The sequence below is a fragment of the Pyxicephalus adspersus genome, chromosome 7 (assembly GCF_032062135.1).
Source record: "Pyxicephalus adspersus chromosome 7, UCB_Pads_2.0, whole genome shotgun sequence".
Classification (NCBI taxonomy): domain Eukaryota; kingdom Metazoa; phylum Chordata; class Amphibia; order Anura; family Pyxicephalidae; genus Pyxicephalus; species Pyxicephalus adspersus.
In genome coordinates this window covers 59,227,841-59,240,210 of record NC_092864.1, presented here as the reverse complement: position 1 = coordinate 59,240,210, position 12,370 = coordinate 59,227,841, and the positions used below count along the sequence as shown (strand labels likewise).

The following is a 12,370-nucleotide window of genomic DNA, read 5'->3' as shown; positions in this document are numbered from 1 at the left end:
ATTCAGACAGGACGGATTTTCTCCAATCAAAACAAACCTTGAGGCTTGTCTCAATACCTGGTCTCTTCTCACCCAACTGTGGCCCCTATTTGCCAAGCTCTTCACTGGCTGCCACTTACTCAACCAGGTCCTGTTCAACCACCTAATCCTAACTTGCAGCACTTATTCACAACCTGTCTCCTCCATACTTCTCACCAATTTTTAAATACCGTCCCAACCACAATCTCTGCTTTGCATACAAAACTCCTCTGTCAGAAAATCCTCCTCATGTTTGTGTATAGTGTATTTCCCCCATCTTCTGGCGTTTCCTTCCAAAACACATTTATTACACTCCAATTCTAAGAAAAACTTTTAAGTGCACTTTAAAACTAACCTTTTTTAGGCAAGCAAAAAATCATACCTAGGTCATGCCCTTCCACTGACCATGAACTGCTTCTTGCAAAATAAGAATATTAAATCCCAGCCTCCAAATATAATTCTAGCTGACTCACTGCCTTACCTCTTGTTTCTTTAGAATTAATTAAATAAATATCATGATTTGAGTGGATAGTGTACACCTAGCTGTCAGACAATTGGCCAGCAGGAGGTACACATGGTAGGAAAATCCTCTAATGTACTACCAGCCAAACATATGGATGTTCAGTGCTATTTTGGCCATATCAGAAGCCAGATACATCATGGTCTGGCCTTTGTCCTTATGGTTCTCAAGGAAGCAGATATCCTTTAACCCCTTAGTTTACTAGTGGCCAATTTCCCCCTTAAAATGCAGGTCTTCTAGTACATTCTTTTGAAATGTAGCTTTATCTGTACTTGTATATGTAGTATATGCACACATAACTACATGTATACAGCATTACAATATATAGAGAGATAAAACCACAGAGAATATAAAAACAACTACTAATGTGCTTTTTATAAATAAAATAAAGTATTTTTTATATTACTAGAGGATAAAGATGATATAATTATTAGTTTACATTTCTTTTGGTTAAAAAAGCACCCTTGTGTACTTAGGAGAAAAATATACTCCTTGGAATATTGTCTACCTTATTTCCTTATTTATTAAGGTAGACTTTGGTGGGGGAACCTGGGTGAGGCAGCAAACCTGGAATAGGTATAGTCCAGGACAGAAAATATTTGTCAATTAATAGCAAATGATTTTTAAGAAGCCCATTTCAGGTTTACCAGATCACCCATTTTCTCCTACGATAGTCTATCTTCTCCAGTCTTTAATAAATCAGGCCAAATAGGTCTACACTCTGCAGTTAATTGAAGTACATGTCACTATAGCTAAAAAAGTTACCTCGAACAATCACATCTAGAGCTGCAGGAACACCTATTAGCCGAGGGAGACGCTGAGTTCCTCCAGCTGCTGGTAGGATGCCGATTAGCACTTCTGGAAGACCAACCTTAGCCTGTAATCAGAGAAAAATTAAACTCCAAAGAATAAAACTATATAGATAAAACTACAACTAACTGTTTAGTTTCTAAATACAATAAAAACCAACAGCACAACCAACCACCACATGTAATAGGAGGAACTATGTTGTTGCTGTAGGTTGTGCTAACCAGATCCACTGGGGAAGAGGTCCCCAACTCCCATGACTAGTGAGATAGGGGCCACAGGAGGAACGAGCACAGGCAGCGGGAGGCTTACACTGCCCTGCCATTCTCAGCAGTCCTGCCAATCTCAGCAGCTCCGTTGACTGTCAGCACGCTAACTCTCTTACACTGCTCTGCTATTCTCATCTAGTGTGCTAACAGGTGGCAGAGCTGCTGAGAATGGCAAAACAGTGTATTGTAACTTACAATAAATTGTTAACAACAGCAAATCCTCTGGAGGTGTGGGTGTGGCTGGCATTAGTTTTGGAGCACTCCTGACTGTGCATGGGCTCTCCAGGTCTTTGGGTGCACCAAGTAAGTTTTTTTTTGAAAGGAGATATTGATATTTTACACTGGTTGTGCTTCCATTGACCAGTGTATGGCCAGTTTAAAACTGATCAAATCACAAAATAAGGCCTTTCATATGATTTTGACACATTCATCACATAACTTTGTTAGCAGCTTCTAATTACTTGAACAAATATACATGTGTGCAAAATCATCATGCAAATTCATTATATTGTGTTTGATTACACTTATCACTGATAATTGATAATACTGATTGATATTCATTTGAATGCAAGTGTGGAATGATACAGTGCATGCTGACATGTTCATTATTATGCTCAATGATAAATCATTGGAATAAAATAAAATTTTGCCACGGCAGCACCCACCTCTCCCTGGAATTTTATTCTATATTACTGTGCTGTGCGGTCAGAAACGTTGGTGTCCACTGAACTGGGGTAATTTAGTGCAGGTTGTTAAAGCTTACACAAGAAAAACTACACTGAAAACTGTGTAAATCCCAGCATGTAAATGGATTTACAGGCTAATACAGTCTAAAGGGAGTCAGTCTGACTTGAACTTTAGGAAGTTGTACCATTTTGTAGTTATTAGTTGAACCTCCCTGGCGGTATTCCTGAGTTTGGCTCGGAGTGAATTTCTCTATACCAAAAGCGGTAACCCCAAGCAACACTCGGCTGGAAGGCGGGACCATCAGGCAGGTAGGTGGGACCGGGCGGGAAATTTCAAATTTATAAGGATTTTTAAATGTACCGCTTTTGCATTTAAAACGCCTCATTATTCATACCACCAGGAGGGTTAAATAAAGCTGGGTTTGCATCCCATAAATTCATTGTAAAATAAATAATCAAAGTATGACTTTTAATGCGCTGTGATAATATACATTTACCTGAATATCTGCCACTCTGTAGTGACATGCCAGGGCCAGTTCGAGCCCTCCACCAAGTGCTATACCTTCAATAGCTGCCACTACAGGCTTCTGGCTAGCCTCAATGGTACTATTTATATCTTCTAAGGAGACAGTTTTAATAGCCGAGGTGCCAAACTCCCGTATGTCTGCACCTACAACCAGAAACAAAACACAAAATCAGAGCAAAATAACTTACGGATTACAGAGAGGGGTAATCACTTCCAGGAGTCTTCTAAGAAACAGAAGGATCCTCATCTCACCATTATTTATAGTATATTGTTTAGTAGGCCATAGTATGAACATCTAAATGGTATAGTAAATACTGAACTCACCAATTTTAGCTTCAGTAAAAACACAAGATTTACATGAGGAGTTATCCCAATATTATACACAGACTGAAAAAAGCATTTACACCTTAAAGAAACTGAATGAACCATACCTGCACTGAACTTTCTACCGGACCCATTCAACACAATGGCCTCCACTTTGGGATCTCTGCTGGCTTCACCAAATTCTTTAACCAATGCATGCCGGACTGATGAACTGAAACATAGAAAATGCAAACAAAGAATTAACTCTGACCTATTTCTAAATATATATATTAGAAATAATCTTTAAATAAAGCCAACTAATAATTTAGTGTTTGACCCTGTGATGGCTCCTAATATGAACATCTTATCTCCTAAACTATGTAACAGTAATTTATCAGTACACACCCTGCTATAAAATGTATAACACAATATAACTAAAATAACCCATATCAAGTATATCTCAGAAATACATCTATATTTCCCTGTATTTTTATTGCTTATGAACCCAGTCGGACAGAAAGATGGCATGTCATCTGCCCACTATGCATTCATTTCTGTGCATTAGGTGTTGTCAGCTCTGCTAAATGAGTTTTGCTAAACTACTCAACCCCTTTCACTCTCAGATCTTTACAACTTGGAGGTTTGGTATCCTGTAGTCCAACATAAGAACTTATAGGGCTCCTTGCACTTATTATACAGACATCATAAAATGCTTCAATCATATTTCTAACAGACCAAAAGGGAGAAAGAAAGAGAAGGTGTAAAAGTGTCTATATAGGAAATAAGGGGAAAATGAGACTGATGACTGATGTCTGAAAGTGATAGTTACCTGGCTGGTATAATGATCATTCTGTTCATTACTATCTAAAGCTATGTACACACGTCAGATAATTCTCATCCAATACATACAACGGACGTCTAACGTTGTTCATGGATCCGTCCTGGTGGATCCACAAACCACAGAAGATGACCCACCACAATGGAAATTAAGGGAGGAGAGCACAGTGGGGTGCCAATCACTCGTTCTCCCCTCTCTAAAGAACTGAATGGCACCGCTCATGTACACCGCTCGTTTATTTATATTTCAATCTTTTGTCATTGTAAACAATTGTGAAAAGATCCTACCCAATGACAAAAATCTAACGTGTACAATGCCTAAGTCAGTGACCCTGAATAAATAGGCTAATAAGAATGGTTGAGGTTGCTGTGACTGTCCAGGTCTGCATGCTTTTCCCAGATCAGGGACTTGGAATTTATTTATGCCAGGCAACAGACATTCCCAGATCAGATAAACACATGCACCCCCTCTATCTTTCTTATTAGATGTCTGTTTTAATAAATTGAGTGTTTAATATTTGTATACATATACATGCAAAAGCGACTGTCCTAATGTAAATAATCTGATCATGTGTAAATGTTTTGAAAATACTGTTTCTGTGTATTATTTGTAATTCTAGATGTGTATATAAGATGCACTGCTACACAACAGTTGTGCAGTTATTTCTCACATTTTAAGGCTAGGGACTCATTACCACCACAATCTGGTACTGTGCATTGATGACATTGTTGCATTTTGCAAGTCCATTCATATGGGCACAAATGTAGAGAAATGTACACAGTAGGGTCAGTAATGACATTTTATGGCAATGCAATGCGGGAGACACCATGTGTTGTGCATGGAGGTGCGGTGCCCTGCATTACTGCAATGCAATGGTGTGCAACAGTCATCCAACAACTGCAAGAAAATGCAGATTGTAAACCATGCAGCAAAATGAAGCAGCTACCAGTATGGGCTGTGTATTTACTATTCATTAGCAGCTAGAAGAATAAATTACAAGTACAAGTATAGGAGAAATACAAAGTATCAGTATTACAGATCCACAAATCACACAAAATTATAGACAATGCATTCTTCCTTATATTTGCACAAACAAGGAATGTTACAAACAGTCTGCTTAGTAAAGCTGCAGAAGACAATTCCTGACTGTCCTGCAGAGATGAAGGGAGTCAGGGCAGCAGTCAGCTCTATAGACAAGGTGTGCAGCAGTGCAGGTTACCTGAGTGCATTGACAGGGGGGTGGCTGATGGTGATCACGGCCACTGTATTCGCCAGACGTCTGGTGGCTGCCATATTCACAGAGTTAGAGCCAGGAACAAAGTACAGCCGTGGAAAGAGGTGAAAAGGCATGATACCCGCCCCTTTCCTTCAGCCAATCACAGAACGACCTGGAATGACAGCCGTTCAATAAGAAGGGGGGTGGGTGTGGCTCAGCTTAAGTTGGTTGGTTAGAGAACGCTATGAGCCAATGAGCTGCATTGTTTTTATTTGTGGGATAGGGAAGGTGTGTGAATGTAATGTGTATCCTTCAATGCTGGGATCTGTAGTTCCGCAGCCACATAATAAAAGTACCAGATATATATTCTGTGTGCATCATTGATTTCATAAGGTTTGTGATATTTCTATATTATATAATGTATGGAATTTAGTAACTTTGTATTTACCATAGAAGCTGGCACCTTGCCAGGCACTCAGGTACTTGCTGGTTCAGATTTGACAAATGGGCACCAATGACCTCTGTGAACTCATCATCAGACTGAACATAGCTTTAATTATCTCCTCCAGGTCCTTGGTGTGTGTGAGTTACCACAAATGTTTGATTGGCATATATAGATGGCATGGTTACAAGATTGTAATAATAATAAAAATACATGTAAAAACATATTCTGCCCTTCAGTGTACTCCATTGGAGGCAGCTATCTGCTTTAGTTTACCAGACGTACACACATTTGCAGTGTTTTTTTTAAAACAGACAAAACCAGTTTGTTTTATTCAGAACATTTTGGTTATCAGTTGTATAACTGTCTCTCTTATTTCCCCACAACTGACTTTGGGGTCTCCTTTCCCTAACCAGCCAGCAAAATAAGAGATTTTATAATAAATAATCCTTACTACTGCTCTGTGTACAAGTGCAAGGTCACATGTTTGATAAAAGTACAAATGTTTGCTTTATATATTTAGTTATTATACTTGTGAGTGTTTAAACCCAAGTTTTTTTTAAAGTCAGATGCTATAAAAACTGTTTATTTATTTTAGTGTAATGTTGATTAGTATGGTAGACACACGGAGAAGCCATTCATGGTTCCTCCACAGGTTGCTGGGGGTTCCATGAACTGTGGCTGATTGATTCCCCATCGTATGATGCTGCACCACTTGGTAGAGCCAGCTTTATTTCTATAATGATGTTTTCAGTTGTCTATCACGATGTTATTCCAGCCACCGCATTCTTTCACTGGTCACCAAATTAAAGCTAAACTAAGTTAAAAACTCACCTTAAAGTGTACCTAAATTAAAGTCTTTACCTTACATAAAAGGGGTAGACAACTCTTTTATGTAAGGTAAAAATTACCTTCTCTTTTTCTCGGAGAGGGTTTAATTCACTGCAGCAATAAAGACAGAATGTGAGTGCAGAGCCTCCTGGGATATATACATCACGCATCCCAGGTTTCTGGCTGCTCCTTCTGTGCATTCCTGATCTCGGTCATGCGCAGAACAAGCTTTTTTTAATGGGGAAAAATGCCAATCTTACACATGTGCAGTCAGATCTGCACACTTTTTTCCCATCTACGTCGCCTGATCTCATGTCTACACAGTGTAAGATCGGGTGACATAGGCAGAAGGCGTAGAAGAGGAAAGAAGATGGCGTTGCCCGGCACTTCCTCCATGCGGGACAAAGGAGGACTCCAGAACAACGCGGGACCCGATCCAGGAAACCTCTAGAGGAATTGATGGATCTGCGAAGGTCTTCCATCTTCCACCTAAGTCGCCCGATCTCACACTATGAAGGCGCAAGATTGGGTGATGTAACCGCTGTAAATGGGGAAAAAAAGATGTAGAAAAAAAGCATGCCCTCATAATGTGAGTATCGCAGCGGGCTCTGCGCCACGGTGATAAAGTTAAAAGGGGAAGAGCCTTTCAATAAAAAAAGGGTTCTAAACCAAAAAAAAAAAGATAGTTTTTACCTTGGTTTTCTACCCTTTTATGTAAAGTAAAAATTTTGGGTAATAGGTCCAATTTAAGAGGTTAGCACAGAAAATTGGCAAGGGTATGCCGGTGCGTTTTAGGAGGGGTTCACTGGGGGACAAAGGCTTAGAAAGGCTGCTTTAGAGAGTTTCTAGTGAAATGCAAAAAGTTATCTGAGACATATGATTTTACAACTCTTGTTTCCTGCACACAATATACATCTTGCTTATAGTACATATTTATGACCTGCTAAAAATGAAACAGTGACATTCACTTACAAATGATTGGCATTTGACAGAGCTATGGTGGTGCTTAAGATCTGTATACATCAGCGATCCCCAACCTGTGGCTCTGGCCAGTGCACCTCCCAGTTGGGTCAGGTGAAGGACAATGTCTCCCATATGGAACGCAAGCCCAGGGTGTTAGGCAGGTTGTGTCTCTGGACACAATCCACCCACTCTCCAATCGCAGGTCTGAGTGGGTGGGTTCTGGCATCATGATGTTACCCTGGGGAAAGTTTCTTCCCCTTTGAGTGACACACAGCTCTCAGCGCATGCACAGTCTAGAGTACATCTATTTTGTAGTCCGTGATGTCCAAAAGGTTGAGGAACACTGGTAGATAGCACAATGCATACACTGATTAGATGCCTTGGCAGAGGCAGCCAATGAGAAGCTGAGCCTGAACACAGACCCGGCCCCTGCTGAGCTCGCTCATACTATCATACACTTACATATACTTTAAGAAGTGAGAATATGAACATATATATGAATTGTCCTGGTTCATGAAAGGTATAGAGGTGTGAAAGTTGTGTTGAGTCGTGTTTTAGAAGTATTGCACAGTGTAGGTTTTAATTAATTGCAAAACAATTTCTGATTTATAGCGACCATCCCCTTTCAGATCCATTTCCTCTGTCTCTTTTTCCTCCTTGTCCTCTTTAGGGTGGACATGAACACCTTTATAAAATTGTATTGTATACATATTACTAAGTATTCTTGCAACAAAACATTGTCAAAAAAACAGTTTGCTCAAAGAACAAGGTATTACTGTGTTACCCTAAAGTTTATGTCAAGTTTTGGATAAAATGGAAAATATTAGAACTCCTGTCAGGTTTTTCTGCCTCATTTCAGCACCAGATACACAAAAAATATATAGCTGGGGTCCTAGCCTTCCCCTACTTATGTTTTTAATATTGGTGGAGAGTTCCCTTCACTTCCTGTCTGCTCAGTTTACAGGAAGTGAGGGGAGCAGAGCCTCAGGTAGCAGTCAAAGCTCTTACAGGAGTTCTAATGCTTCTCCATTATTTTTAAAACTGGAAATAAAAAGTTTAGAACTTTACATACACTAAGAAAGGGCAAAGTTGTTCCCAATATAAATGCTTGTGGTAAAAATGCAGCAATTATAAGGTGAGAGCTCTGTGCATTCCATTGACATGCATTGAATGGAGTATTACAAGTATTGCACCTTAAATCATTTTTAAACAATTTGACTTGGAGGTTGATATCATTTTTTTTCCTGCTGTGTATTTCAGATTTCAACTTTTTGTTTGTTTGAATCAGAAAAATAAACGTAATACAGAACTAATTTTAACAAATCTTTATTTTCTTCTCTTTGTGTCCTGCAATGCTATTTGATGATGGTAAATCCAGTGAATAGCAGCAGAACATTCAGCAGTGATATAGCATTGCAGCACAACTAATAACAAAGCTTGTCAACAAACCATGGCTGGGCTGAAGCTACTGGTTGCCATGGTTACTAATTGCCGCACTGACTTCCTGTCCTTCCGCTTGTACTTCCCCAGGCTCAGTGCTAGCGGGGTATTAGTTCCGGGATGAACTGTGTCCTATCTGCTGACTGGCATCATGCGTTCGCTGGCCGGCTTCTTCCTGGTGTTAGGCTGCTCTACCTTCTACCTGTACGTGCTGAGCACCCGGTTGCGCCCTGGCCGAGGGCAGGAAGCCGAGAGGTGGGTGTTGTTGGGGTGGGAGCTGGTACATTGTTAATGAGGGGTGTAATAGAGCCAGCAATGGTCCTACTGAGTATGAGAGATCACACCGCTGATGGTGACAACATTACAAATAATCCTTATCATTAAAGCATACCTAAACCCAGAAATTTCACTTTATATAAAAGGGTAGAAAACCCTTTTATGTAAGGTAAAAATTCTGTTGTTTGTTTTTTTTTAAGTGTAACACCCTTTTATTTTTTAAAAAAAAGTGGGCAGCACGGCCCCCTAATTCTCCACTGCCTAGGCAATCAGGACCGGGCATGCACAGAAGGAGCCTTTTTGCGCAGAGAGAAAAAATTTCCATCCTACATCACCCAATCTCGTGCCTGGGTCGGATGACGTAGGAAGAAGAACCAGGAGGAAGAGGCGAAGATGGCGGCGCCCGGAGGGCCAGCCTAGGGACGGATGCCGGGACGAGGCAGGACACCTCCAGATGGATTGGACTCCCCTGCGGGATTAAAGGTAAGTAGATTTTTTTAAAGCAGTTTTCAGTTTAGTTCCTCTTTAGGTGTAATGGGGTCCTTGCTGTTATCATTTTGTGTCATGGGGTACTTTATTTGCTGTATCCAATAGCAGTATAGTTCTATTTCTGTATTTATGGTGATTGCGTTCCCTGCATTGATAAGCAGTACAGACATGAAGGTTGTTCATGGTACAAATGTTCTGCTCTGATTGCTGATCAAAGTCCATTACAGGTGAGGTGAGATCAGACCTAATATACACATCAAACATTCCATCACAAGCAAGCACAATATATAATAATAAATGTATAACACTGATGTATTTCTATTCATTTCTGTATTAAGACAATTATATAAAAATAGCATTCACATCGGTCACGAGGTGCCATATTCAGTAAGTGCTGAGACTATGTGCTATTAGTATAAAACACGTCCAGGCACTCTCATGCTTTCCTGAATTTCCATGTGAACAAAGCACTTACTGAACAAAGAATACCGCTGACAACTTTTTATTTGTGAATAATCTGTAATTTGCTAGGACGAAGCAAGGTGTAAGGAGCTGCTGGGTGACACAGCGAGGCTGGCAGCTGTAGCAGCAATGTGTACATATAAAAAATAGAGAAATGACACCAGGCTCTCTAATCAGTGCTGTAGAAGCCCAGAAATACATTGATGGGAAAAGTGGGATCATTTGCAACTTCTCAGATCTCTCTAAAATAAATGTATCAGATGACAGGTTTAACCCTGGACATGTAAGTGATGCTGGCAATATAATGTGGCTGGGCCAGGGCTATGAATAGTAGAAGCGTGTGTATGTGAAATCAGATAGGGAATTACATAGCGGACAGGAGGGACATAGAAAGGGGACATGTAGACACAGCAAACCTGGACTGTGGATTCTCACAGTGCGTATGATTTATTAAAGCTTTCCAAGGCTGGAGAAGATAAACTTTCATCAAGCTGGATGATCCAGCAAACTTGAAATGGATTTCTTTAAAGTCATTTGCTATTTGCTAGCAAATGTTTTGAATTCTGGACCATGTCGATTTCAGGTTTTCTGGATCACCCAGCTTCACTGATGAAAGTGTATCCTCTCCAGCTTTGGAGTGCTTTAATAAATCAGGCCCAATAGCTAAGACATGTGATCCTTCTATGATGTTATTAGGACAAATGTAACCTTCTGTAAGTTTTTTTTTTTTTTTTCTCTTCCACTTCTCCCATGATGTTGATTATTTAATTTTGGTTACAAATTAATTTCCCTTGTAAAATTCTTTACAGTTAATACGAAACAACTTCTTACCACTTCTCTGCGAATCTCCTGAGGAAGCTGATAGACAAGATGTGTCAGTAAAACGAGGCATTATACTTTTTTATTTATACCTAGGGATTCCTTTTTCAAGCTATTTGGTCTCCAACATCTCCCAAGAAGTTAATGATCTACTAACATGCATTGTACTTGAGCTTGGTGATATATGTACAAACTATTTGACCTTACACCTAAAATATACCCTAATTCTGTTTTAATGAACCCCAGCTTTCCTCTATCTTTTCTTGTTTACAATTTTGCATATACTGGGGCTGGCAAATATTATCGTCCAAATAGATTGGAGGAAGGAATAGTAAAATTTAAAAGTAAAGTGTATGTAAACCCTAAAATAAAACTAATGTAAAATGAAAGCCCAGAATGTATAAGTCTCATGATTTTTACCTGCAGGTTTTCTTTTCTACTATTTGAGACTGATGGCAGTATTAGCACTGTACCTTCCTGTTCTAGCATGACAACACTCAGTACAAGCTTATATTCCAACGTACAACGCAGCAGCACAATGAGATGACATTTTTAGTTACTGAGACCAGACTTATCAGTGCCCCAGCTTGAAGACCACCCACAAAGCTGCTGACATGTTGACCATAATGTGCTGGTCATGTCACTGCTTCCAGACATGCAGCCGCAATCTTGCACAAAGAAAGAAAGCCAGCCACAATTGTGATGTGCATGGCACATTTGTTAAACAGGACAAAAACTGTACATTTTTAATAGATTTCTCTTGCAGTAAATGTCGAATTTCCTGCTTCATAAATATGACCCTAAAGCAGGTTTAGACCTGCAGCGGGAAATTATCCCATGTGGCTCCTGGCAGCCACTAGCACAATAAACAGCAGGCAGCAGTCCCCCAAGCTTCTCTAGCATAAGGAAGCCTTTACCAGTCCACAACCTCACTTCCAGTCTGATCATAGCCTTAACGTTTTATCAGAAGACTTGACTATACTAGCCCTTATTCAGGTAACTACAGGTAGTCCCAGGTTTACCTTCTGGAGAAAGCTGTGCTTTAATATGGAAAAAAAAACAACAGAGTTTGTCTTGACCATTAAAGAGGTTGAAGAAGAAGAGCTCAGTCCTTAAGATCACCCACAACCTCAGCTGTGTTTAGCAAAAGATTTCTTGTACAAGTCATGCAAACCACCCCCTCCCCCCATCAAGGGTCCGTCCTGCACATGAGTGAGCAGGGAAGCCCTGTTCCTATCTAGGAAGCGTCTGTATGTCGGGACTACCTGTATAACCAATTACAATAAATGGTATAACAAAATGTACTTAAATACAGCATAAACTAAGTCAATTCATTTTGTATTTGTTCTTGTTGCTGCAGATCATTGGTTTTCCCTTCTGACCTTGATGAGCTCAGGGAATTGGCTGACTTCCTGCAGGATTATAAAAGAGAGCACCTCAGCTATGTTACTGTATTGTTTTGCAG

The 12,370-nt window shown here is 40.0% G+C and overlaps 2 protein-coding genes across 2 annotated transcripts in view; one reads left to right on the top strand and one right to left on the bottom strand.

Annotated features, from left to right (window-relative positions):
* Positions 1-5,319, bottom strand: part of EHHADH (enoyl-CoA hydratase and 3-hydroxyacyl CoA dehydrogenase) — a 26,832-nt gene extending 21,513 nt beyond the window's left edge. The window contains exons 1-4 of the mRNA XM_072418645.1: positions 5,187-5,319; positions 3,258-3,361; positions 2,798-2,970; positions 1,304-1,415 (exon numbers count right to left, since the gene is read on the bottom strand). Of these exons, the coding sequence (XP_072274746.1) occupies positions 1,304-1,415; positions 2,798-2,970; positions 3,258-3,361; positions 5,187-5,317 (520 nt within the window). The 5' untranslated portion in view covers positions 5,318-5,319. The remainder of the gene's footprint in view (positions 1-1,303; positions 1,416-2,797; positions 2,971-3,257; positions 3,362-5,186) is intronic.
* Positions 5,320-8,974: 3,655 nt separating this feature from the next.
* The window catches only part of TMEM41A (transmembrane protein 41A), a gene marked incomplete in the record, with an annotated part of 7,563 nt that continues 4,167 nt past the window's right edge, over positions 8,975-12,370 (top strand). The window contains 2 exon segments of the mRNA XM_072418644.1: positions 8,975-9,114; positions 12,266-12,370. Coding sequence (XP_072274745.1) covers positions 9,011-9,114; positions 12,266-12,370 — 209 coding nt within the window.